Genomic DNA, 23,688 nt, shown 5'->3' on the forward strand with positions numbered 1-23,688 from the left:
ATATGACAATTTCGGAAGGACAGCAGCTCTGACAGCCCATTAATCCAAATGTGGAAATAAGCAGAATGTAGATGCAAATTTTTTATTCACAGTGCCATAAACTTAGATTATGGTTTTTAATCAAAGCATATTCAGTTACATTGTTTTCACTAAAGTACTATTACTGTTAACAATGGTATTTTGGAGAGAGCAGAAATTTTTGTGCCACTAATAAATAAAACAAAGCTATTATTTAAGAAAATATTCTTTACTTTCTGTTTATGTCACCCTTTACAAACCTTTCTTTTGTGTATATTGGAGCCTGATGTGTTAACACGTAATTAATAATGTGGGTCCTATAGAGAGGTGTTTGTCCAGAATGTCATTATTGATGGGAACTTGAGTTGAAAGCAGCGCCAGAGACCATCTGAGGCTGGAAATTGAAGGTTTCTGACCTTTGAGCATGACCCAGCATAAGTCAGCACCATGCCCAGATAGCCGCTGCGTGGGCAGAGCCCGGCTCCAGCCCGTCTGGGCAGCCAGACTGCAGCTCTGGTCTGACCGGGAAGGTGATGGTCCCTCGGTTTCTTTTTTCTTCATCTGCTTCTTCCTTATCTGGTCTACGCTCCTTGAGGGACAGGAAGAAACAGCTGGCGCCGTCTGTCTCCATGGGTCACCCTGATTCACTGGCATTGTCTTCCCAGAACACACTTGCACCAGGCCTGCCCTGCATGCCCTGCCTGGCTTCACACACACCCCCATCCTCGTACCTGGCCCTCAAGGCTCGGGGCCTCCTCACCTCTATCCTTGGAAGCTGGTGGAATCATTGTGTGCAGTCTAGTGGCATGTTCTTGGCCAACTCAGCTCTGATAATATCAGTACTGCAAAAAGCAGCTGTGCTCTTTAGGCTTACTGTGGGGCGTGCTGTCCCCTCATCCCTTGTTAAATACAACCCTACAAGTATTCCCTCTAAAAGTGGGTGTGTTACACCCATTTTACAACAAGGAAACCATGGCACAGTGAGGCTGCATCTGCTGGCCGGGTCACCAGTCAGCTAGGGGCACATGAACCAGGGGAGCTGGCCTCCAAACCATGGCTTGCAGTGGCCAGGCCATGGGCCGCTCCACAAGGGCAGTCATTGCACAGTTTTTACTACATTCAAGAGTTTGATGCCTCCATAAATTCTAACACATACTTAGAATATTCCCCAAGCTTCACTCCTTACAGAAGTTGGATTTTGTGTGAGGGAAAACAGGGACCCCAGTGGCTTCTGCCTCCTAGGGCTGCGCTGTGCCCTGCCAAGAGCACTTCTTGAGCCCTCACAGTGGTCCATGAATGGGGCCTTTGTTGTCAGCTTAATCAGTCTCTGCAGGGTCCTACAGCTAGCAGTAAGTGGGCTGGGACTCACCTGCTCCTGCCATCTGCTCTGCCGTGTCCCCATGGTGGGACCCTTGGGGTCTTTACTCCTTGCCCCAGGGGGCTGGAAGTCAGCGCTCAGATGAGCTCATTGGCCCTGGATCTGCCCCTGCCCTGGGTCCCTGCAGGGTTCTACTTGTCTCAGTGCCCAGAGGGATGTGGGCTCTAGTGAAGACCAGAGAGATTCCAGAGGGAACAGGAGCCTTAGGAAGGTGTCTGCCCCACCTGGGCATGAGGCATTCTAGGACAGGTGCCTTGCAGGGCACATTGGGAGCTGCCTGGGGGCTGGTGGAGCCTGTGGATGGGCATGTGCCTGAGAAAGAGTTGCTGTAGCATCTGGTCCCTAGGAAGTAGCGGAGGGCAGGGCAGACCCTGGAAATGAGGTGAAGCCGTAGTTTGTCCTTTGGATATTCTGGCAGATGAGGTGGTGACTTAGGCAGACATCAGCAGATCTTCCCCACCCAGTAACATGGATCTAGTCTTGCATCCAGTGGGGAGGAGGGACAGGAGCATGTGTGTAGACCATCAGCACACCTGGAGTCCAGTTTGGATGTTTAGAAAGAAGCGTGCGGTGGGGACAAGTGAAGGCAGCATGAGTGGATGGGACTAACGGAGGCTCATGATGCCCCAGGCAGAGGAGGAGCGAGAGGACATGGAGAAGGTGAAGCTGGACAACAGGCGCATCCTCTTCAACCTCCTGCCAGCCCACGTCGCCCAGCACTTCCTCATGTCCAACCCTCGGAACATGGTGAGCACCCAGCCTGCGCCTGGCCAGCACTAGCCCAGCACTACTCCCGCCACGCCCTCGGCGCTTGCCTGGCTCACCCTTCCTGACCCATCCTTTGAACTTCCAGGACCTCTACTACCAGTCCTACTCCCAGGTGGGCGTCATGTTTGCCTCCATCCCCAACTTTAATGACTTCTACATCGAGCTGGACGGCAACAACATGGGGGTGGAGTGTCTGCGGCTTCTCAACGAGATCATTGCCGACTTTGACGAGGTGAGGCCCTGCATCGCCATCCTGACCCCACATGGGTGTGCTGGTGCATCCTACTGACGGGTGACCAGGGTACCCCTTCACCTAATTAAATCCTGCGTGTCTCAAAATATGTCACATTCTTTGTAGCTGGAATGAGAGAAAGCAAATCCCAGGAAGAAGAGGCATTCTGTCTCCTTTGGGATCCAGACCAACTCTCACAGGAGAGAAGGGGGTCTTGACCCTAGGATGGGGGACCAGGGCGACCGGGTGGGGCTGGGTGCTTGTCCTCCATGTTGTGAATGTCAGGGCTGGGACATTACAGTGGCCAGGGCTGGGCAGCCTCATCTACAGATGGACAGGCAGGTGGGCACCTCTAGGCCCTTGTCTACAGATGGGCAGGCGGGCGGGCACCCTTGTCTACAGATGAGCAGGCAGGTGGGTGTCTCCAGGCCCCCACCACAGCCAGCCAGGCACTGTGGCAGCCCCACCACCCCTTGTCATTGGACCCGATTCTCCTGGTGGCTGCGAGCTCACCTGTTGGGGACAGGAACGTGTCCTGTACCGTCCTTACTCACCTCTTCTTGCCAGCGTAGTCCTAGAACTTGTCTGCCCAAAGCAAAGAAGACACATTGCTTTCCTGAATGTATTCACTGGCTCTGCTGTTCCTCCTGGTGGCTGATGGCTGCAGCAACTTTTCTCAAATGTTATGTCATGTTTAACAGTTTTATGTTTTAAACAAAGCTCATGGAAAAAGACTTTTACAAGGACATAGAGAAGATCAAGACCATTGGGAGCACCTACATGGCCGCTGTGGGGCTAGCGCCTACTTCGGGGACCAAGGTGAGTATAGCTTGGGGCTGCCTGCTTGGGGACTGGGTCCCAGCCCTGCCCTAAACTGCTTTGGGACCCTGGGTAGGTTCCACACTGGGGTTTGTTTGCCCTCTGTGTTGGATTATGGGAGCAGCTTGAGTGCTGTTTTTGTCTGTGGCTGGTTCTCTCCGTGGCTGGTTCTCTCCAGACACAATCTCCTAGGGAAAGTCAGCACAGAAGGCTGCTCACTGGAGCTTCCTCCAGCCCCAGCACTGCCCTGCTAGACACCTCCCCCAAGAACCCTCACCCTGCCTCTCTGCTCCATTACCCTCCCCACTGGCCCACCTCCTCAGCAGCCCAGTCCCTCCCCCACCAGCCCCCACCTTCCTCCCTAGTTGCCCCCTCTCTTCTTCTCCCGTCAGCCCTGCACTCTCCTTTTCCACAGTAGAACTGTGAATAAATACGAATACTTATTCTGAATAGATCTAGATTTATTAACCGATAATTAATAATCTTCTGAAACAGAAAGCACCAGATCCAGATGCATACACTGGTGAATTCTACCAAACATTTAAGGAAGAAATTACACCAGTTCTCTACAATCTCTTCCAGAAGACAGAAGCAGAAGGAACATTTTCTGACTCGTTCTGTAGGCCAGCATTACCTGAATACCAGACCCAGACGAAGACATTATAGAAAAAGAAAATTACAGACCAGTATTTCTCATGAATATAAATGTATAACCCCCCAACAAATATTAGCACATTGAATTCAGTAATGAATGAAAAGAATTATATACTAAAACCACATTGGATTTTTTCCAGCTATACAAGGCTGTTTTAGTATTCCAAAATGAATTCATGAAATTCATCGAATCAACAGGATAAAGAAGAAAAATTATATAATCATATAAATTGATGCAGAACAATTATTTAAGTCTAACACCCATTCCTGGTTTTTTTTTTTTTTTTTTTTTTTTTTTTTTTTAAACTCTCAGTAAACTGGCAATAGAAGACAACTTCCTCAGTTTGATTTTTAAAAATTTGCAAAATACCCACAGCTTAACATACCTAATGGAGGGAAACTAAATGCTTTCTAAGATGAGAACATAGTGAGAATACCCTTTCTCACCATTTCTATTCAACGTTTTACTGGAAGGCGGTAAGACAAGAAAGAAAATTGAAGGCATACAGACTGGGAAGGAATCTGCTTGCAGATGACATGACTGTATATGTAGAAAATCCAAAAGAATTAATAACAACAATAACAGAAAAAAGCCCCTGGAACTGTAGCAGGACAAGCCACAGATAAAACCTCTCAGACACTGAGTTAAAGAAGGAAGGGGCTTTATTCAGCTGGAGCTTTGGCAAGACTCACATCTCCAAAAACCAAGCTCCCTGAGTGAGCAATTCCTATCCCTTTTAAGGACTCACAACTCTAAGGGGGTCTGCATGAGAGGGTTGTGATCGATTGAGCAAGCAGGGTGTACGTGACTGGGGGCTGCATGCACCAGTAATTAGAACGGAACAGAACAGGCCAGGGATTTTGATAGTGCTTTTCTATACAATGTCTGTAATCTATAGATAACATAACCGATTAGGTCAGGGGTCGATCTTTAACTACTAGGCCAAGGGTGTGGCGCCGGACTATCTGCTTGTGGATTTTATTTCTGCCTTTTAGTTTTTACTTCCTTCTTTGGAGGCAGAAATTGGGCATAAGACAATATGAGGGGTGGTCTCCTCCCTTAGAACTAAGAAGCAATTATAGTAAGGTTCCAGGATATAAAGTTAATATATAAAAGTTCATCGTTTCTCTATATGCCAGCAATGAACAATTGGAATTTGTAGTTACAAACAAAATGCCATTTATATTAGTAGCCAAAAAATGAAATACTGGGTATAACTCTAACAAACTATATACAAGATCTATATGAGTAAAACTGTAAAATTCTGATGGAAGAAATGAAAGATCTAAGTAACTGGGGAGTCACTGTTCCTGCATAGGAAGAGACAGTATTGTTAAGATGGCAGTTCTTCCCAATTTGATCTGTAGATTTAACACAAGTCCAATCAGAACTCCACCATGATATTTTGTGATGTTGACAAAATGATCCCAAGTTTATATGGAAAGTAAAAAGATGCAGAATAATCAACACAATATTGAAGTGGAAGAACAAAGCTGGAGGACTGACACTACCCAACTTCAAGACTTAAAAAGCTATAGTAATCAAGACAGTGTGGTATTGGCAAAAGAACAGGCAAATAGATGAGTGCAACAGACTAGAGAGCCCAGAAATAGACCCATAGAAATATAGTCAGCTGGTTTTTGACAAAGGAGCGGAGGCACTGTGGAGAAAAGACAGTCTCTTCAACAAACAGTGCTGAAACAACTGGACATCCACATGCAAAAAAAAATATATATATATTTATATAGATATATATAGATGCAGACTTTACACCCCTCACAAAAATTAACTCAAAATCGATAATAAGCCTAAATGTAAAATGCAAAGCTACAAAACTTTTAGAAGATAATATAGGAGAAAAATCTAGATGACCTTCAGTTTGGCAATGACTTTTTAAATACAACACCAAAAGCATGATTCATGAAAGAAAAAATTGGTAAATTGGACTTCATGAAAATTAAAAACTCCTACTCTATGAAAAATATTGTTAAGAGAATGAAAAGTCAAGTCACAGATTAGGAGAAAATCTTTGCAAACCGCGTATCTGATAAAGGACTTGTATCTATAGTACACAAAGAGCCATTACAATTCAACAAGAGAGAGAAGAAAACCCAACAGTTAAAAAGTCAGCAAACAGTTCAAACAGGCACCTCACCAAAAGAGATGCAGATGACAGGCATATGAAAGGATGCTCAGCATCTTATATTTTTAGGGATTTGCAAAGGAAAACAACAATAAAATACCACTAGATACCTGTTAGAAGGGCTGAAATCCAAAACACTGACAAGACAAATGCTGGTGGGGATGTGAAGCAACGGAAACTCTCCTTCATTGCTGGCGGGAATGCAATATAGGGCAGCCACTGCGGGAGAGAGTTGGATGGTTTCTCACAAAGTTAGACATAATGTTACCATATGATCCAGCAATTGCACTTTTGGTATATATCCAAATGAAATGAGAACTTATGTCCATGAGTATTCATAACAGTTTTATTCATAATAAAAACTGGAAGCAAACTAGGTATCCTTCAGTAGGTGAATGGATAAAGAAATTCTGGTATATCCATAGGTAGAATATTATTAAGTGAGAAGAAATGACCTATTAAGTTATGAAAAGACATGGAGAAACCTTAAATACACTTGGCTACTTAAAATAAATCAGTCTGAAAAGGTTACATACGGTATGATTCCAGCTATATGAAATTCTGGAAAAGGCAAAACGGTAGAGACAGTAAGAGGATTAGTGGTTGCTGGGGTCAGGGGAGAGGCGGGATGAACAGATAGCAGGGAGAATTTTCAGGGCAGTGAAACTGTTGTGTGTAATACTGTCATAGCGGATACATGTCATGCATTTAGAATGCATAGAATGGACAATACCAAGAGTGAACCCTAATTAAATTATGTACTTTGGTTAATAATATATCAATATTGGTTCATCAGTTGAAACAAATGTGTCACACTTACGTAAGATGTTAACAACGGGAAACTGGGGAGAAGGGATATATGACAATTCTGTATAATCTGCTCAACTTACCTATAAACCTAAAATTGCCCTAAAAATAAAATCTGTTAATTTTTAAAAAGCATTAGTTTCCTGATTGTGAAGACTAATAAAATTCCCTTTAAAAATAAAAGTTAGAGACTTTACAACTGTTACTGTTTCACAAGAGAAAGGACCTTGTCACACATGTACCGGAGGATATAGCCTCAATCTCAAGGAAGGAAGCTGCCTACTCCCTGGCATGCGTCTCTGTCCTTGTTTTGCTCATTTGCAATGGGCATTAGCAACGCTGTCCAAGCAGGAGAGTGAGCACCTGGTCTCCCACTCAAAAGGGCTGCCCCACCCCATTCCTGCAGGCAGCCTTGGGTGGGCCCTGTCTCTGCCCCTCAGAAGCTGGGGCTTGGCCAATACCTTGCCTCTCCCTTAGTCTCCTCCCTGTAGAATGGAATGATAAATGTGCCCATAGCCAGGCACCCAGAATGCCTGCCCCTGAGAGTGCGGCTGTTGGCTATTGCAGGTTGGTCCTTGGCTCCCTCTTGCCTAGTGCCCCTCAGATGTAATGACCCTGTCTGTTTATATCTAGGCTAAGAAGTCCATCTCCTCCCACCTGAGCACGCTGGCAGACTTTGCCATTGAGATGTTTGACGTTCTGGATGAAATCAACTACCAGTCTTACAATGACTTTGTCCTCCGAGTTGGTACGTGACTCTAAACCTATCCTGTCCATCCATGTGGAACACCTTCCTATACCCACCTAGGGGTGGGATCAGCTGATGAGGTGCCCTGGTCTTACAGGAAGGAGGGTGGTGCTGCCCAGGAGGGCATGGGGACCTGTGTACGGAATTGCCCCTGGAAGCTGCTGGTGGAAGTGGAGATGCTTCAGAAAGTAACTTAGGACTTTGAAGATTCATCGTCTGGCTCAGGAAACACATTAGAAATCTTGATTATCCTGGAGACGTTCAGATGCTCCTCCAAGTCCACACTTAGCTGAAATAAAATGCCCCTTTCCCTGTTCACCAGCCACAGCTACATAGTTGAGGCCACATGGGCTGTCCAGAAAGAGGCCTTGACGGGAGCCCCACTGCGTGGACTCTGGCCGCCCTGTGTCTTCTCCGGGCTCCTTCCCTCACCTGTGTCGTGAGGAAGAAAAACCACTGGATGCCCCAGTTCCTTTCTAACTTTTATAAAACTATGATTTGTTGGTTTTTTTTAAATCATAAATTCACGTTTTCTTGAGATGTAGACAGTTTACGAGAAAAATTCTACTAGTCCAGGATACAGTTAAACTAGAGGTTCGTGGTTGTTTTAGAATTCAAACATCCAGTAGCCTTAAAAACAAACCTTGGAGCCACGTGTGAGTGTGAAGGGTGGTGGTTGATCCACTTAGAGCACGTGGAGTTCTGATGTCCTGAAAAGCAAGCTCGGCTTCAGGCATGGTGTCTGGCCACAGAGCAGGGGCAGAGTGAGCCAGCTGGGCCCTGGGCTCTGGTCAGCAGAGCTACTGATGTACCTGGAAATCGATCTGCTGGTGAATCGGGGAAACTCTGCTCCTCACTTTCCAATGACAGGACCGGCTGGCAAGCCCGGCCCTGCACCTCAGTGTCTAGTCATGCAGTGGGGCTGGACAAGGATCTCTCGGGGCCCTTCTGCCCATCAGGCTGGTGCTAGCCTGGTGTTCTTTATGTGGGTGGGGCGTCTGGGGTTAGCAGAGGGTGCTCGCCAACTCCCACCAGCTCCAGCCATCTGGGAAATGGCCCTTTGGGGTTCTTCTCTGAGTTTCCCATGCCCACCTTCCCCAGCTCACACCACTGTGCCCCCTGCTCTCATGCTCCTCCATGGCATGCCAGCTCCCCACTGCCCAGAACGTCGGAGGAATTTTCTAGGACAAGCTCAGAAAAATTAGTCCACAAATACAGAAGGGGAAGATAGGAAGTGGCTTCGGTCGAGGCCAGAAAGCCCCAGTTGCAGGCGTAACAGGAGAGCTGACAGCAAGCTTGGTCCCTCTCTGTCCTGCCGAGGACGGGCCGGGCGTCACAGGCTGGTATGTGCCCTACTTACAGGGGAGGAAGACCAGGCTCAGAGAGGGTGAGTGCTTTGCGGAAAGTTGCACAAGGAGTGACTCAAGTTCGGGTGTGCCTGGGTTGTTGCAATGCTGTCCAGCTGGTCTGCAGCTGTCCAGAGGCCAGTTGGACACTGAGCTACAAAAAGAGAAGGTACTTCCTCTCCTCCCTTCAGAGCATTCTGCACCATCTTGCGTAGTTCTGGGACCCATACTCTAAAATAGCCATAAGGTCACATTCCGAGAACAGGTCCGGAGCCGCTATTTTTCTGCAAGAGAGGATGCAGTTGGGGATACACCTTGTAATCCCAGATACTGAAAGGTCACACTTCTGAGTGGCTCCACTAGCAGGGTTCAGCACAGAGGCTGCTATTCCAGGAAAGGGGACTTTTCTTCAGGATCAGGACTCGTTTTGAACAGCCAGTGCTGTTCCCCAGTGCAGTGGACAGTGTCGTGAGGGGACCCTGCCCAGGGGAGCCTGTGCAGCAGGGCAGCTGCCTCTCTGTTGTGCTGTATGTGATGCTTCAGGAAGGAGCCTGGTGCTAGGTGACCCCAGGAAACAAAGCCCTGAAAGGAGCAACCTTTTCTCCACCAGGAGCGGCATCAGGTGCATTTGGTGGCCCTGGTGGGGTGAGTTACACTTTTCCCACTGACAGGTCATGCGCTGGCTGTTTTCTAGGCATCAATGTTGGCCCCGTGGTGGCTGGAGTGATTGGCGCTCGCAGGCCCCAGTACGATATCTGGGGAAACACAGTCAACGTGGCCAGTCGGATGGACAGCACAGGGGTCCAGGGCAGAATCCAGGTCAGTTCACCCAGAAACCCCCAAGGCATGGGTGCCCATTCTTCAGGTGAGGAAACTGAGGCACAGGGGGCCAGGATTGAATCCCCAGTCTGCAGCCTGTACGTGGCAGGGCAGAAAGAGCTGCATATTTCAGTCTGTCTGCTCTGGAGGGCATCCTGGCCCGGGCATCTTGATTTTGCTGTCTGGTTTGTCATTTAGTCTCAGGGGCTGGCTCCTGAGTGACCAGGTGCAGCGGTGGGAGCACTGAGTCACTGGGTCCCACTTCTGGTCCCAGCAGACTGGCGGCTGTCATTCATGCTGCACATCCCAGGACTCCAGCCTCCACCGGCTGCCATGGGAAGGAAGGGCTTCCTTGTGTGTTTGAAGGGAGGGTGCTACGCGTGTCCACCTCATCTGAGGAACCTGTGGGCAGCTCAGGTGGGCTGACACCCTCTAAAAGCCATGGAAAGGTTTAGAAGGCAGCAGCCTCTGCTTTTCCTCAGTGTGGAGGAGTGTTATTCGGCTTCTGGGATTTCCCTGAGAACAAATTTGAAACTTGATTCGGTCTTGAGGACCACCAGAATGAAGCCCTTACAAGTAAGATGGAGCCTGTGAAGGGCCACACAGCCCTGCAGCCACCCTCCCTGGGAACTGCAGGCCTCCAGGGGCCATGGAGGGAGGGCTTGGCCCCCAGGCATGTGACAGCAGCTATTCACAGGGGCAGTTTAAGGGACAGGTAGGCCAAAATATTCATGGAGCTCTCCTCTCCTGCTCAGAACGTAGACGGGGCTTCCGTGGAGCAGTGCTGCACTTCTGCATTCTCTTTTTCAAAATTTCTTTTATCACAGTAAAGTATACATAGAATTTGTCATCTTTTTGCTAGGTGTACGGTTGAGTGGCATTAAGTATATTTACATGGTTGTGCAGCCATCACCACCGTCCACCTCCAGAACTTTGTGCTGTATACACACACACACACACACACACACACACACACACACACACACACACACACACACGGTTTTGTTGTTGTTGTTGTTTTGTTTTTGTTTTTGTTTTTTACCATGACTGTATCCTGCACTCTTCTGCAGGATTCCCCCAAAACCGGACTTGCCAGGGGAGAACTTCATGGTAGCCCCATCCTGCCCACCCCAGCCTGGCCCCAGCCCTGAACCAACATTGCATTTTTAAGTTTCTAAAATCAGATCTGAGCCTGCCACTGTCCTATCTTGCCCCTGCCTCACGCACAGACTGTTCACTCGTGACCTCTGTCCAATCCCCCGCCAGGTGTCTCCTGGCTGCCCAGGATGTCACCCTTGCACTCACAGGGCCTCTGTCCTGCCTCCCCTGCCACACTGACGGGGGCCACCCTGCCCCGCTCTGGGCGTTAGAAGGTGGGCTTGGCATGGATTGAGTTCTTTTAACAAAAGATGCCAGGGCTTGAAGGGACTGTGTGTAGGAGAGTGAGGAGCAGCCAGGGAGACAGCGGGGAGAGGAAATTCCAAGATCACACCTCCAACATAACGCAGAGATACCAATCGTGTCCTCTATTCACAGGACTGATTGTATCTAGTAGAAACTATTTTCTCATCCTTTATCTTTTTCCTAACTTTGCGAAGCAGAAATTCTTTGAGCCTGTCAAGAAATGTCCCTGTTTTCTCTGGACGGTTTGCTCGCTGCCCTCCATATGCTGGTCCCTCCCTCCCCTGACTCAGGGTTGCAGAGGCAGCTGCACTGGGGTCCTGTGAACTGTATGGTTTGCACCCCCACCGACACCGCCGCTACTGCCCCCAGCAGTGAGTTGGAAGTCAGGCTTTGCCCTGGACTCTACTCTTTGCTGCCCCTTCCAGCTGAGGGGTGTACCTTTTGCCCCCTATATTCTGTATGCCCTACTTGTAAATGTCCCTGGCTGCTGAGGTGCCAAGAGCCCTGAACCCAGAGAGTCAACCCTGCTCTTCTCTGTTCTAGCATCTGGAGCTGTGTCCCACGCAGCCTCTGGCATGGAGTACACGGAGCCACCATGGAAGCTTACATCCAGACCCTGGTGCCAGGTCCCTGCAAGCCCTGTCCACCTACCTGCCTGTCTGGGCGCTCCCTGGGCCACCCTTTCCGGCTCATTGAACATTGCCTCCTCCTATTGTCCAGGGAACAGGCTGTGAGACTCCCCTGGGGCTGGTCCCTCAGACTCCTCTGAGTCCCCTGGGTTGTCTTTGCAGGGCAGTGTCTTTTTTACATAGTGACCCAAGCGATTTCAGCAAGAGTAGGGGCCCTGGCTGCCAGGCTGAGCTGAGAAAGCCACATCCCCGTGCCAGGGTTGGGCAGTCAGGGTGGACAGCAACAGATGCAGGATGGAATGTTTTGGTCTCTTCCCAGAGGAGTCCCCCTCATTGCCCTGGAGTAATGCTCCCTTCTCTCCATCAACAGGTGACTGAGGAAGTCCACCGGCTGCTGAGAAGATGCCCCTACCACTTTGTGTGCCGAGGCAAAGTCAGTGTCAAGGGCAAAGGCGAGATGTTGACATACTTTCTAGAAGGCAGGACTGATGGAAACGGCTCCCAAATCAGGTCCCTGGGCTTGGATCGGAAAATGGGTCCATATGGGAGAGCTGGCCTTCAGGGCAGACGTCCCCCGGTGTGCCCCATGCCTGGCGTCTCAGTCAGGGCTGGGCTCCCTCCACACTCCCCAGGCCAGTATCTGTCCTCTGCAGCAGCTGGGAAGGAGGCTTAGTGGAGCCCACGTGGGCCTCTGGGGTGCACTTGGGGTGGGAATGCTCCGGGGGCGACACAGGCCACGGTGGCTCCAACCAGGACCAGCCAGACCAGCAGAGCATGGAGCCAGCGGCCAGGGTGGAGGAGGAGCATTGTCCAGGCGTGGCCTGTGGCCCGAGGACCAACCACCCAGCAGATGCAGCACAGCAGTTACTCGGTGAGGGGAGGACACCCGACTGCACACACTTCCAGGCCTCCCTGGAGAGGTGTCACTCCACCCCTCCCTCCGTGGCGTAAGGAGCACTGTTTCTTTCCAGAAGGCCTGTTCAGGTTTGGCCAGGTCGGCATCAACGTCAGGACCTTCAGAGCATCCACCAGGGTTACAGCAAGAGCTGCTGAGGTGTGGCTGGCAGAGCGACCGAGGAGCTCTGCAAGAGTGTGCCGTGAGACGGTCCTGTCCAGCCTGCCTAGGTGGGACCTGACATACAGGTGGCTCCAGCCCTGGGCAGAGGCTTCAAGAGCCAGGGTGGAAAGTCAGGCCTCTCTGGGAAGGTCACAAGGCCTAGGGTTGTTCACACCACGGGCACAGTACAGAGCTGTCCACACTTGAACTGGACGGTTTGGGGAGAATTGAGAAGCTGCCTCTCACTGCATGGATAGTGGTGGCTGCTGGCTTTCAAGCGTGGTTTTTTGCTAAGAGCCAGAGGCAGGTCTTCTGGAGTTCTCAGGGGGCCCTGTGACCCCCTCTCCACAACCATGGCCAGCATCGGCTTCTTGCTGCACCTGTGCATTCTCCACCCCTCCACCAATGGCTTCCAGCTCCTAAAACACCTGGCCATTCCCCATCCTGCACCGGCACTGTGTTTGTTCAGAGAAGACGAAGGGTGTCATTTCTTCCCTTCCCTGTGGCGTCTTGGATCCTTTACATTTAGCAACAACAGTGTGAGGCTCCACTTCTGTTGAATATGAGCGGCCCTCACACCCATGATGGAAGATGCTGTTTCTCCAGCAGAACCAACCCTCCAGGACGAAGTTTCAGAATTGGCTGATGTGTGTGAGTGCAGGTGTCCCTGTTGTAATTTGCAGGGAAATTGACTGCAGGTGATCGTGTTGACGTCTGACAGCCTCCCACATGCATGTCTAAATAGTCACAGTGAAGATGAAAATGAGGATGAGGGGGACAGGGGTCCAGGAGGGCCAGTGGGAAGGGACTATCCAGTGGCGTGTAGAAACCTTGGATCTCGGTCACAGGGAGGAAGGTGGCTAGAAGTGGGAGGGAAGCTTCTGGGTAGGCACCATAGTAGGGGAACATCTAAAGACCCACTGCTCTGAGGTGTGGTCAGAGAGGTTTCCGTGGACTGCACATGAGGCTTGAGCCCTGCCTCTGCTCAAAGCCAGCAGGGTTGGGGGTCCCCCTCCTCACTGCTCCTCAACAGCTGTAACCCTTTCCTGAGGGCCCCGACTTTTCAGAATAGGAGCAGAGAGAAGCCCAGACTTCCTTCCCTGGAGTGTAGACCCGTGTGTGGGACCTGCTGCAGGCTAATCCCTGTTCGCACAGGTGGGTGATATCCTTGGCTGCTACCATCAGAGGCAGCCCCCTGCACAGGGAGGGCCTGACCCTGCCTCAGCTGTGTGGCTGTGTGGGGGCGGCAGGTGCCTGGGCCATAGCTGGGGGAGGCTAGACCCTGGGGGCTTTGCAGGGTGGCCAGTGCAGTGATGCCTGGTACTTCCAGCTGAGACAGGAGTCCAGACAGAGGTGGGCAGGGTGGATGATTTTAGGCAGGGGAGGTGGGTAGAGGCTGCATGTAGGGGCCTCCGTCTGCCTGTCCTTAGGGTGTGCACTAGGTGTCTAGACAGGGTTGTAGGGAGTACTGTCCACCCTTCTTTCTCTCTGGTCAGGGCTGTGGCCTCTGTGATGGTGCAAGAGGCAGGATGGTCTCCAGACACCTTCTTGCAGAGTGATTTTGACCAATGCCTTTCCAGCACCTTCCCCTGGCTATGACAGGGAGCTCCCAGGCCAGGCCACATGACCCCACAGGTAGGCTGAGCCCATGGCCCCACTGGAGATTTTGAAGGCAGAGCTCGGGCGCCTTTTACTTTCCTTGGGTGGTCCTCATGTCGCTGCCCACTCACGTTCCTGGTGTTCTGGCATCATCTTGTGCCGCTGGGGGCTGGGCTCCTGTGAGGTCCTGGGGCAGAAGGAGGTGCTTGCAGGGCCTCTAGCTGCTATTAGGGCATCCACAGGACCTTATGTTTATGTGGAATCTCCAGGCTGTCATCGAGGGCTCCTGAGGGCTCCTGAGCTCATCCTGAGGACCCAGGGTCCTTCTGAGCCGGCTGTGGGCTGAGAACCTGGCTGGGGCACTGCTGTCAACCCCTCCTCCAGGCCCTGCCTTGTCCCTGCTCCAGTGCTTTCCCCTCTTCAGGACAAATAGTTTGTCCTTATGGTCCCCTTTCCACTAGGATTTTCTCATCTCCTCTGTCTATCCCAGTCGGATTTGAAGCAGTCAGTTCAGACAGGAGCCACAGGGAGCCCATGAGGGTGTAGTTGCGGTGGTGGTGAGTGTGGCCACCCTGGCTCCCCCGGCTCATCGTGCTGCTGTCCTTGACCCACGAGCTGTTGAGAAGGGCGCAGAGCCCCTGGCCAGCCAATCCTGTTGCCCCCAGTGCCGCTGCCCACCTTTGGCCATCCAGGTGGTGGATAGACAAGAGGTGTGAACCCTAAGGGTGTCCATGCCCCAGTTCTAAGCCCTGGGGCCGGGTGCTGTTACACAGCAAAGGGGACTTTGCAGGTGGAATTACAGTCAGGGATCTAAGGATGGGAGGGGAACTTGGATTATCTGGGTGGGCTCGGTGGCCCCTTGGAATGGCTGAGGGAGGCAGGAGAGCCAGGAAAGATTCGAAGTGTCACAGAGATGGTGCCATTATTGCTGGCTTAAAGACAAGGGGCCAGGAGCCAACACCAGAGGCTACTCGACAACCCCAGCCCCAGTCAGCGAGGAAGCCGGGTGTCGCTCACACAACCAGAAGGAGCTGAGTTTGGCAACAACCCAAGTGAGCCTGAAGCAGATTCGCCCCAGAGCCTCCAGGCGTGAGTGGAGCCCAGTCCAGCGACACCTTGGTTTGGCCTGTGAGACTGAGAAGAGAGCCAGCCACACTGTGCCGTGCCTGGGGTCCACAGAGCTGCGAGGTCACACATGTACATCCTGGAAGCTGCCCAAGATGTGGCCACTTAGGGCAGCAAGAGGAGGCCATCGCGGGGACCATGCTCCCGTCTCCGGGCTCACGACTGTTCTGGAAAGGACCCCATGGCAGGCTTGGCAAGGTCTCCACTTCAGGGGCAAACATCTCCATCATCAGCAACTCCAAACCCCAGCCACCTCCTGGGAGTTCAGGAACTGTGTTTAGCCATAATGTTCCTTGGGGTTTGGTGAAAAACAACTTCCTTTTTATTTGTGAGAAAACTGTATTATATTGCCTTATTTATTTTTAATCATGTACAATATTCATGTACAAATGTTAGAGCCATTCGGGTAGGATTCTCTCTAAATTATTTATTGAAGAGGCTTTGTAAATAGTGCACCAGTTACAGGTGCTGCCTGTTTACTCGTACCAAAAATGAAGACAAGCCCCACACCCACCTCAGCCCCTGCTTGGCCATGCTGTGGCCCTTTGGAAATGACCCTGTGTGCTCCCCTCGCAACCCTTGCATGCCTTTCACGCCTGACGCCGTAGAGTAGAACACAACCCTGGAATGCTTCCAGTCACTTGCAGGGACCATGCCGGCCCGGGTGGTCCACACCTGCGGGGTGTCTGTATCCTGCAGGAGGACGCCCCCACAGACCCAGCAACCCAAGTTGGCAGCCCGTGTTTCTCAGACTTTAAAGCCACCAGGGCTTCTGGAACACCTGTCATAGAAGCAATAACTTTATACTGCAGAGATGAGTCTGGTCTGAAGCAGATTGGTAATTTAGAGATAAGCCACGCATGCAAGTTTGCCCCATTCTCTGGCTTGGGGTGGTGGGAGGCGGGGAGCTGCCACTCCCAAAGCCCCCACCCCTTCCCGAAGACCCAGCTCTGAAACCTCAGTTCCTGTGGGTTGGGCTGCCCGGACTGGTCCGAGCTCAGCACCCCAGGGCTGGTGAGCAGACAGAGCCGGCGTTAAACCCCGGTCAGGTCATTGTCACCACACCCTTGCTTGGATGAGGAAGGAACGAGGCAAAGGCACCCACTCCATCCAAGATCTGTTCCGATTGATGAGTCTCAGTACTGGCCTCACACTGACCAACGGTGGTACGTTGCAGTTGGTTGGTGCAGAGTCTAAAGGATAACATATCAAGGCTTACCTGTGATAGGCCATTTTAAGGAAATGGTGGCACTCTGAAGGCTGTCCCCATTCACCTTCCACAACACTGGTACCATCCTGGTAGAAGAGCCCCCTGAACAGGACACCTGTTCAGGCCTGGGGTCCCCATGCTAGGCTTACCTGGGTGTGAAAAGGTCAAACTGGATGGTTCAGGCCTTCAAATTGAGCTTGGGGGTGACCAAGAGAGGGGTCACATACCCCAAATAACCATCGGTGCACAAATCATTCCATGCTCTTTGGTACCAGGCAGGAGATGCTGCAGGCAGGTGCCCATAGTTGGCGAAAATGGGCAGTAGGGGAAATAGAGTTGCTTCAGCCTTTCTCAGTCCTGGCGCTCACTGCACCCACCAAGTCAAGCTGAGCTGGGTGGGTTGAGACCAGCGTTCCAGCTGGACTGAACCTGTGGGGAGGAGCTGGAGCCAAGGAGCCCCCTTGGGTGGGGGCATCAGGAGCAGGGGCAGGGCCTGAGGACTGCTCCCGTGGCATGGAGGGCAGGCCAGGATGGAGCCCCGGGTAGACTTTGAAGAAGGCTCAGTGGGCTCAGCAGAAGGAAGGCTCTTCTCATAGTTGTGGTTTTCTACAGATGGATTTGGGTGATCTGAGTGTGGTCAGGCCCTGCCATTGGGGAATGAATGCCACACAGGATTCGTCTGTAAGCTGCAGTGTCTGATTCTGTGTGAACTGACAGCAAGGAGTTGAAGGGCAGGCCCTGCCCTTGGGAGAGAGCACGGGCGTGGGCCGCTGGATGCAGGGCTCCCAGGGCTGTGAAGGCAGAGGGGTCCCTGGAGGCAGACAGGGCGGGCTGGGGGACAGCAGCAGGGGGCAGAGCCCCAGCCAGGGCGGCTGCTTCCTGCACGTAGACATTCTTCCCACACAGGGCCAAGTGCCCATGAACACAGCCCCAGACAGACACGGTGGGGAGCCTGGAGCCCTCTGCTCACCCAGGGGTGCCCTGGGGCACACACTGGAACGTGTTCTTGGGGCTTCCTGCCTTATCCTTCTGTGTGTTCATACACTTAGTGAAAGCAGATCCTGTACTAGGATGTGAGGATATCTGTCACCTCCGTGGTCCATTCCATAAACACCAGATTCAATTTCAGGTGTGCCACACATTTTGGGGCTAGACTTCCCTAAACAACATGCCATTGTGAAATGATGCATATATTTGTATTTTTAAATTTCCCTGAAAATTTATTCTGTTCACTACCTTAAAAAATAGATACTCCACTAGAGGCCATGCTTAATGTGTGTGCCTGCATTATGTGTGTGAACGCGTGTTTCTGTCGTGTGTGTCATGCACATCTGTGTGTTGCGTAGCATAAGCCAAATGAAAATTAATCATTTGTTCATGGGATTCATATGAGGAACAAAATTAAATTTGAATACAGTCAGATAAAACTGCCGCGCAGGGCATTTGGGGAAACCATCCCCGAGTGCCCTGATGTGATTTCCCTCAGAAAATCCTTGCTATTAGAGGAGAAGGTCTGGGCAGGGGCAGCAGCATCTCAGACATCAAGTCAACTTTATCATCTCCTACATCAGCACTGAAGTCCAGGGGCATTGAGGCACTAACTAGGTTCCATTTTCTTTGGTTTTGTTGGTTATTTTTTTCTTTTAGGTTATCGGCGTGCACAGAGGCTGTAGAGAGAGCCTCAGGGTGATCACGGCTGCAGGAATTCGGGCTTCCAGCTCCCCTCCAGTTACTGGGAGCCAATTTGGAGGCCAGGCCTTCCCAGCTGAGTGAGTGTCTGTCAGCTTCCGTCTCTCTCAGTTGTTGCAGTGGAAGAGCAAAAATAGACAGGTGGCCTTCTTGGATTGTGCTTCACAATGGACTGGGAAAAACATCTTTGAACTCAGAAAATCAGGCTGGGCGCAGTGACTCATGCCTGTAATCCCAGCACTTTGGGAGGCCGAGGCAGGTGGATCATTGAGGTCAGGAGTTCAAGACCAGCCTGATCAAAATGGGGAAACCCCGTCTCTACTAAAAAAAAAAAAAAAAAAAGATTAACCGGGCATGTTGGTGGGAGCCTGTAGTCCCAGCTACACAGGAGGCTAAGGTGGGAGAATCGCTCGAACCCAGGAGGCGAAAGTTGCAGTGAGCCGAGATTGTGCCATTGCACTCCAACCTGGGTGACAGAGCAAGATTCTGTCTCAAAAAAAAAGAAGGAAGGAAGGAAGGAGGGAGAGAGGGGAAGGAGGGAGGGAGGGAGGGAAGGAGAGAGAAAGAAGAAAGAGAAAGAGAGAAAAGAAAGAAAGAAAAAAAGAAAAGAAAATCAGAAAATTGACCACAGTGGCAGCCACCTGACCTAACGCTGTATCTTTTGTACCTGACGGGTCACTCATTTTAGGTACAACTCCTTCATTCTTTGTGAAATTAGTGAATTTCCTTCTACCCGTCACTAGATTCAATATGTTCTATTAATACATCAATAACCGCAGGGGAAGGGCGCTCATGACTCTCCCGCCTGGTTACCACAGTCTCTGTGGGCCTTTTGCTGTGACCACAAATAAAGGAAACACTCGTCATTAGTATCTAAGTCGGGCTTTACAGTAACTGCACCTTCTGTGTGCTTCACCTCACTCTCTACTTCAAACAGCCCATGAAGGAAGGTACGATTATACTCCTTATGTTGACAGTGAAGAATCTGAGGCCCAGAGAGGTTAGGGACTTGAGTAAAGTCACACAGCCCTGAGAAGCAGGATCAGGGTTCCATTCCTGCTCTATCCAGTTCCAAGCCCTTGTGTTTTTCATTATGTTTAGTGCCTCTTTGCTAACAGCAACATCTGCAAAATTTGTGTTGGTTTTGATGGAGAACTCTAGCTCATCCACATGCAAGGGGCCACCTCAGCAGGTGGGTTCTGAATGCAGCCAAGGCTGTCCCCGTGATGGGTGAGTTGCTCCAGCTGCCCGCCCTCAGAGCAGGTGCCCAAGTCCTCACTGGCACTGGCAGGCCTTGCCTCACATTGCTAAATTAAAGCAATGCAATTCCTTTTGGGTAAAAGGAATTCCTCCTTCTTTAACAACTGATCTCCAGCAAGGAAATAAAAATCCCTACTTTGTCATATCAGACTATATTCTAAAACTATATTTGAGCGAAACCTGTCATTGTGTCTAATTTCACATACACAGGATCTCCTTAAGGAGAGCTGTTGCCATCTTTTTCTGTAAGGCCTCTCTGACATCAAATGGGAAGAAATGGTGTCACCTCCAGACACCCTGAAACTACACACCATTTCTTCCCTGCTCAGTTCTGTGAGCTATGGGAAGGTCCTTGGTTGGATTTGCTACTTCTACTTTCGTCTTCCTCTGCTGTAGGCCATTTAATGTTATTGTCATATGCTACTGGTGACAGTAGGTATAGGTGGGTCCGGGTGCCTTCCCAGGGATTAGAGGATGTTCAAAGGGTCGATTTCAGCAGGAGTGTTCAGAAGGCAAGAGAGGGCTTATGATGGATGGTGAGATATTTGACAACCACCAGAGCACATGTGCTCTGACCCTCTCCTGGGCGTTGGTTCCTGCTGGTACCGGGCGGTTCAGACCTTCAGATAGGTTGCTTTCAAAAGAGCTTTCAGACACTTATTGAGAATTAATGTTTAAACAGAGATAATAGCCTAGACGAACTCCCGAGAGATCTATCAAATCTTGTGGACTGAGTAAATATCTCATGCAGGACTGTGCAACAGTAGCCCAGAGAACCCTGCCTGTGGGTATCCACCTCCCAGGTGAGCGCAGTGGGAAGCTGGCAGCCAGAACTTGTTTCTCACCTCCCACCAGCAACCCCCCACCCAACTCTGGGCCCCAGGCACATGAAGCACAAGTCTCAGGGGACCATTCCCACATTGGGGGATCCTGAGGGAGCCCATCGCCGCCTCTTGCATACAACTGTCCACGAGGAGGCACATGCCCAGTGTGGGAGAGATGTATGGTCTTGCCTTCCACCTGTAAAAACTACACATATGCAAGCCATTTGCACTCGGGAACTGCATGCCGTGAAAACTCCTAATGGTGTGGAACTTAGTTTGAATTTGAAATCACACCTCATGCACAAAGGGACAGGCCCAGGCCCGACCTCAGGTCATCTGCCCACTGGCTGCAGAGCATCCCCGGGAGCCATGGCGAGGCCCGTGGAGCCTGAGCTTTGTGTAGCTCATGCACTTATTATGCACCACCTCCCTTCAGTCATCACTCCTCTTCCTCTGCCATCTTCATTTATACTGATTGCACACCCCCCGCTCAAACAATAATGTCCTTATTCTGACCATCTGGTAGTGGTAGATTCCATTCCTATTTAAGGTAAGCCCAAAGCCCACTTCTGGATTTTCTCGACTGTCTGAGAGAAGTTGTGTCAGCGCCTGCGTCCTTCTGGGTTTGGCCGGATAGGGTTGTGTCCCTCTATGGAATGGAGAGTGATGGGGGCAAGGGTGTCATTTTCTCGCACAATACAACTCACTGAGGATGCTTCTGTAGAAGTGAGAAACACGATGACTACATTCAGAATTACAATAACTCACTCTCACTGGGTAACTTCTCATGATAGATTTGTATGATCAATACGGGTCTATTTTTATGTCAACTGAACACTGTAGAGTACCTTCCAGTCTTTTTCAAGATTGTTAAATTGAGACAAGTAATTGAATAATTTGTCCTATTTTTATTTTAAAAAAGTGAATGGACTGAAATGTTAAATGTGAATGTACATTTCTTAATTGCAACTTTTCTACTGAGTGTTTGCACTATACTTTCTGGAATCTTATTTAACAAAAATAAAGGAAAAAAATTGCTTGACTAAACTCTGTGGCCATTTCAGTTGAAAAATAAATGGTTATGTGGATGTTTTGAAGATATTCTTGCGTGTTTCACATACCTTCTGGGGGAAGTTTTACTATTTAAAGTATTAAATACTATGTGACCTCACTTAGACTAAACCACACATGAACTGTTAACCCCCGTTACATACTATTCTTTTCTTTCCTTTTTTTTTTTTAGACAGTGTCTGGCTCTGTTGCCCAGGCTGGAGTGCAGGGGCACGATCTCAGCTCACTACAACCTCCACGTCCCGGGTTCAAGCCATTCTCCTGCCTCAGCCTCGCAAGTAGCTGGGATTACAGGTGCATGTCACCATGCCAGGCTAATTTTTGTATGTTCAGTAGAGATGGGGTTTCACCATGTTGGCCAGGCTGGTCTCGAACTCCTGAGCTCAGGTGATCCACCCGCCTCAGTCTCCCAAAGTGCTAGGATTACAGCTGTGAGCCACCATGCCCAGCCCATTACACGCTATTCCTATCCAATGTTTTTGTCCTGTGCCTTTTTGAATCTCACAATTACATTTTAGATAATATTTAAAATGTAATATAGACTCTCCATTTTACTAGTCCTTCTTGTATCTTAGAATATCTTGCTGAGATAGTATTGCTTATTTGGTCTCTCAGAAGTTACTGTAGCTCAGGATGCAATGATAAATTCATTTTACATTCATCTGTAAATACTTTATTTCATCTCCTGTCTTAAAGGATAAAACTGATTACACGATCAGTTGAAAACTTTTTTTTTTAAAGTTTGATAATACCATCCCATTCAAGTTTAGTTGAATGGTGAAGATGGCTTCCATTGTTGTCACTGAAGAATCTTCTATCTGCTTGTTTTTCCTTTGTGTGTTTTCTTGGGGTTCTTCAAAGAAACAGAACCAAGAGGGCATGTGTGTGCTATCAGAAAGAGAGAGGGGGCAAAAACAGGACAGAGAATTTAAGGAATTGGCTCACATGATTGTGGGGCTGGCAAGTCTGAAGTCTATAGGAAAGGCCAGCAGGCCAGAGACCCAGGGAGGGGTAATGTTGCCTCTTGAGTTGGAAGGCTGTCTAGAGGCAGAATTCCTTCTTCGTTTGGGATCTCAGTCTTTTTTCAAAGGCCTTCAACTGATTGGAGGAGGCCCACCCACATTGTGATGGTCTATCTGCCCTACGCAAAGTCTACTGATTACAAATGTTCATTGCATCTAAAAGATACCTTCAAAGCAACATCTACTCACAGGGACATCTACCGCTGTGTTTCATCAAATGCTGGGACCCATGGCCCAGCCAAGCACATACAACATTAACCATCATATGTGGTCTATAGTTTTTCTCTGATTGTCTCTTCAATTTCAAATGAAATCAATTCCTAATAAAGAGAAGTAAAAAAATCATTATGAAGACTGCAATAGTCCAGTAGAAAAATATTCAAAAAGCACATACGGAATCGTAACCACCTGAGGTTCTTCCTGCCTGCTGCATAAAGACAGTGGCATTGTAGTAGAGAATGAGTTTAAAAGACCCAACGCTAGTCATGCCACATGGGAGACAGAGTTTGCACTGGAATCATCTCATGCTCACAGGTGAGAGGTTTTTCAAAGGCAGTCTGGGGAAAGAGGTAGGGATGGTGAGGTAACAGGTACTTGCTGCTGATTGGGACACAGATGAAATCACAGGGGGTCAGAGCTGTCCTCTAGGCTGAATGGATTCTGGGTGGAGCCATAGGAACAGGGTTGGTGGGTCCAAGTGGAGCCATGGATGTCAGACATGCAAAAAAACCTGAAAAGATACTCTTAAGAGTCAATCTACAATAGTGGTGTGATTTGCAGGGGTAATTGGGGAAGGTGCGTATCTTATAACCTCCAGAATAATAGCTGACACTCGTTTATGTCTGCACCTTAGCAGGACCTGGGTTCTTCTCCTCACCCCCAGCCTGATGGCCTCCCATTAGCTTTACAAAAGCAGCTGAGTTTAGGGGGAGGCCTATTATCATTTAAAGTATAGCTTAACTGTCTCTTGGCCAAGCATGGTGGCTCATGCCTGTAATTCCAGCACTTTGGGGGGCTGAGGTGGGTGGATCACCTGAAGTCAGGAGATGGAGAGCAGCCTGGCCA

The 23,688-nt window shown here is 49.8% G+C and overlaps 1 protein-coding gene across 4 annotated transcripts in view; it reads left to right on the forward strand.

The window, feature by feature from the left end:
* Window positions 1-21,577, forward strand: part of ADCY1 (adenylate cyclase 1) — a 148,741-nt gene extending 127,164 nt beyond the window's left edge. The window contains exons 15-21 of one of the 4 annotated variants that reach the window (XR_007724071.1): window positions 2,027-2,143; window positions 2,250-2,396; window positions 3,117-3,215; window positions 7,454-7,568; window positions 9,609-9,733; window positions 12,137-13,978; window positions 14,320-21,577. Coding sequence is in view for 2 of the 4 variants with exons in the window: in XM_050783368.1 (XP_050639325.1) it covers window positions 2,027-2,143; window positions 2,250-2,396; window positions 3,117-3,215; window positions 7,454-7,568; window positions 9,609-9,733; window positions 12,137-12,439 (906 nt within the window). In the remaining 2 variants the exon portion in view is untranslated. Of the gene's footprint in view, window positions 1-2,026; window positions 2,144-2,249; window positions 2,397-3,116; window positions 3,216-3,710; window positions 6,953-7,453; window positions 7,569-9,608; window positions 9,734-12,136 lie in introns of those variants that run through there. The other 3 variants (XR_007724072.1, XM_050783368.1, XM_050783369.1) reach the window with 3 other exon arrangements.
* Window positions 21,578-23,688: the final 2,111 nt, after the last annotated feature.

The sequence above is a fragment of the Macaca thibetana genome, chromosome 3 (assembly GCF_024542745.1).
Source record: "Macaca thibetana thibetana isolate TM-01 chromosome 3, ASM2454274v1, whole genome shotgun sequence".
NCBI lineage: Eukaryota > Metazoa > Chordata > Mammalia > Primates > Cercopithecidae > Macaca > Macaca thibetana.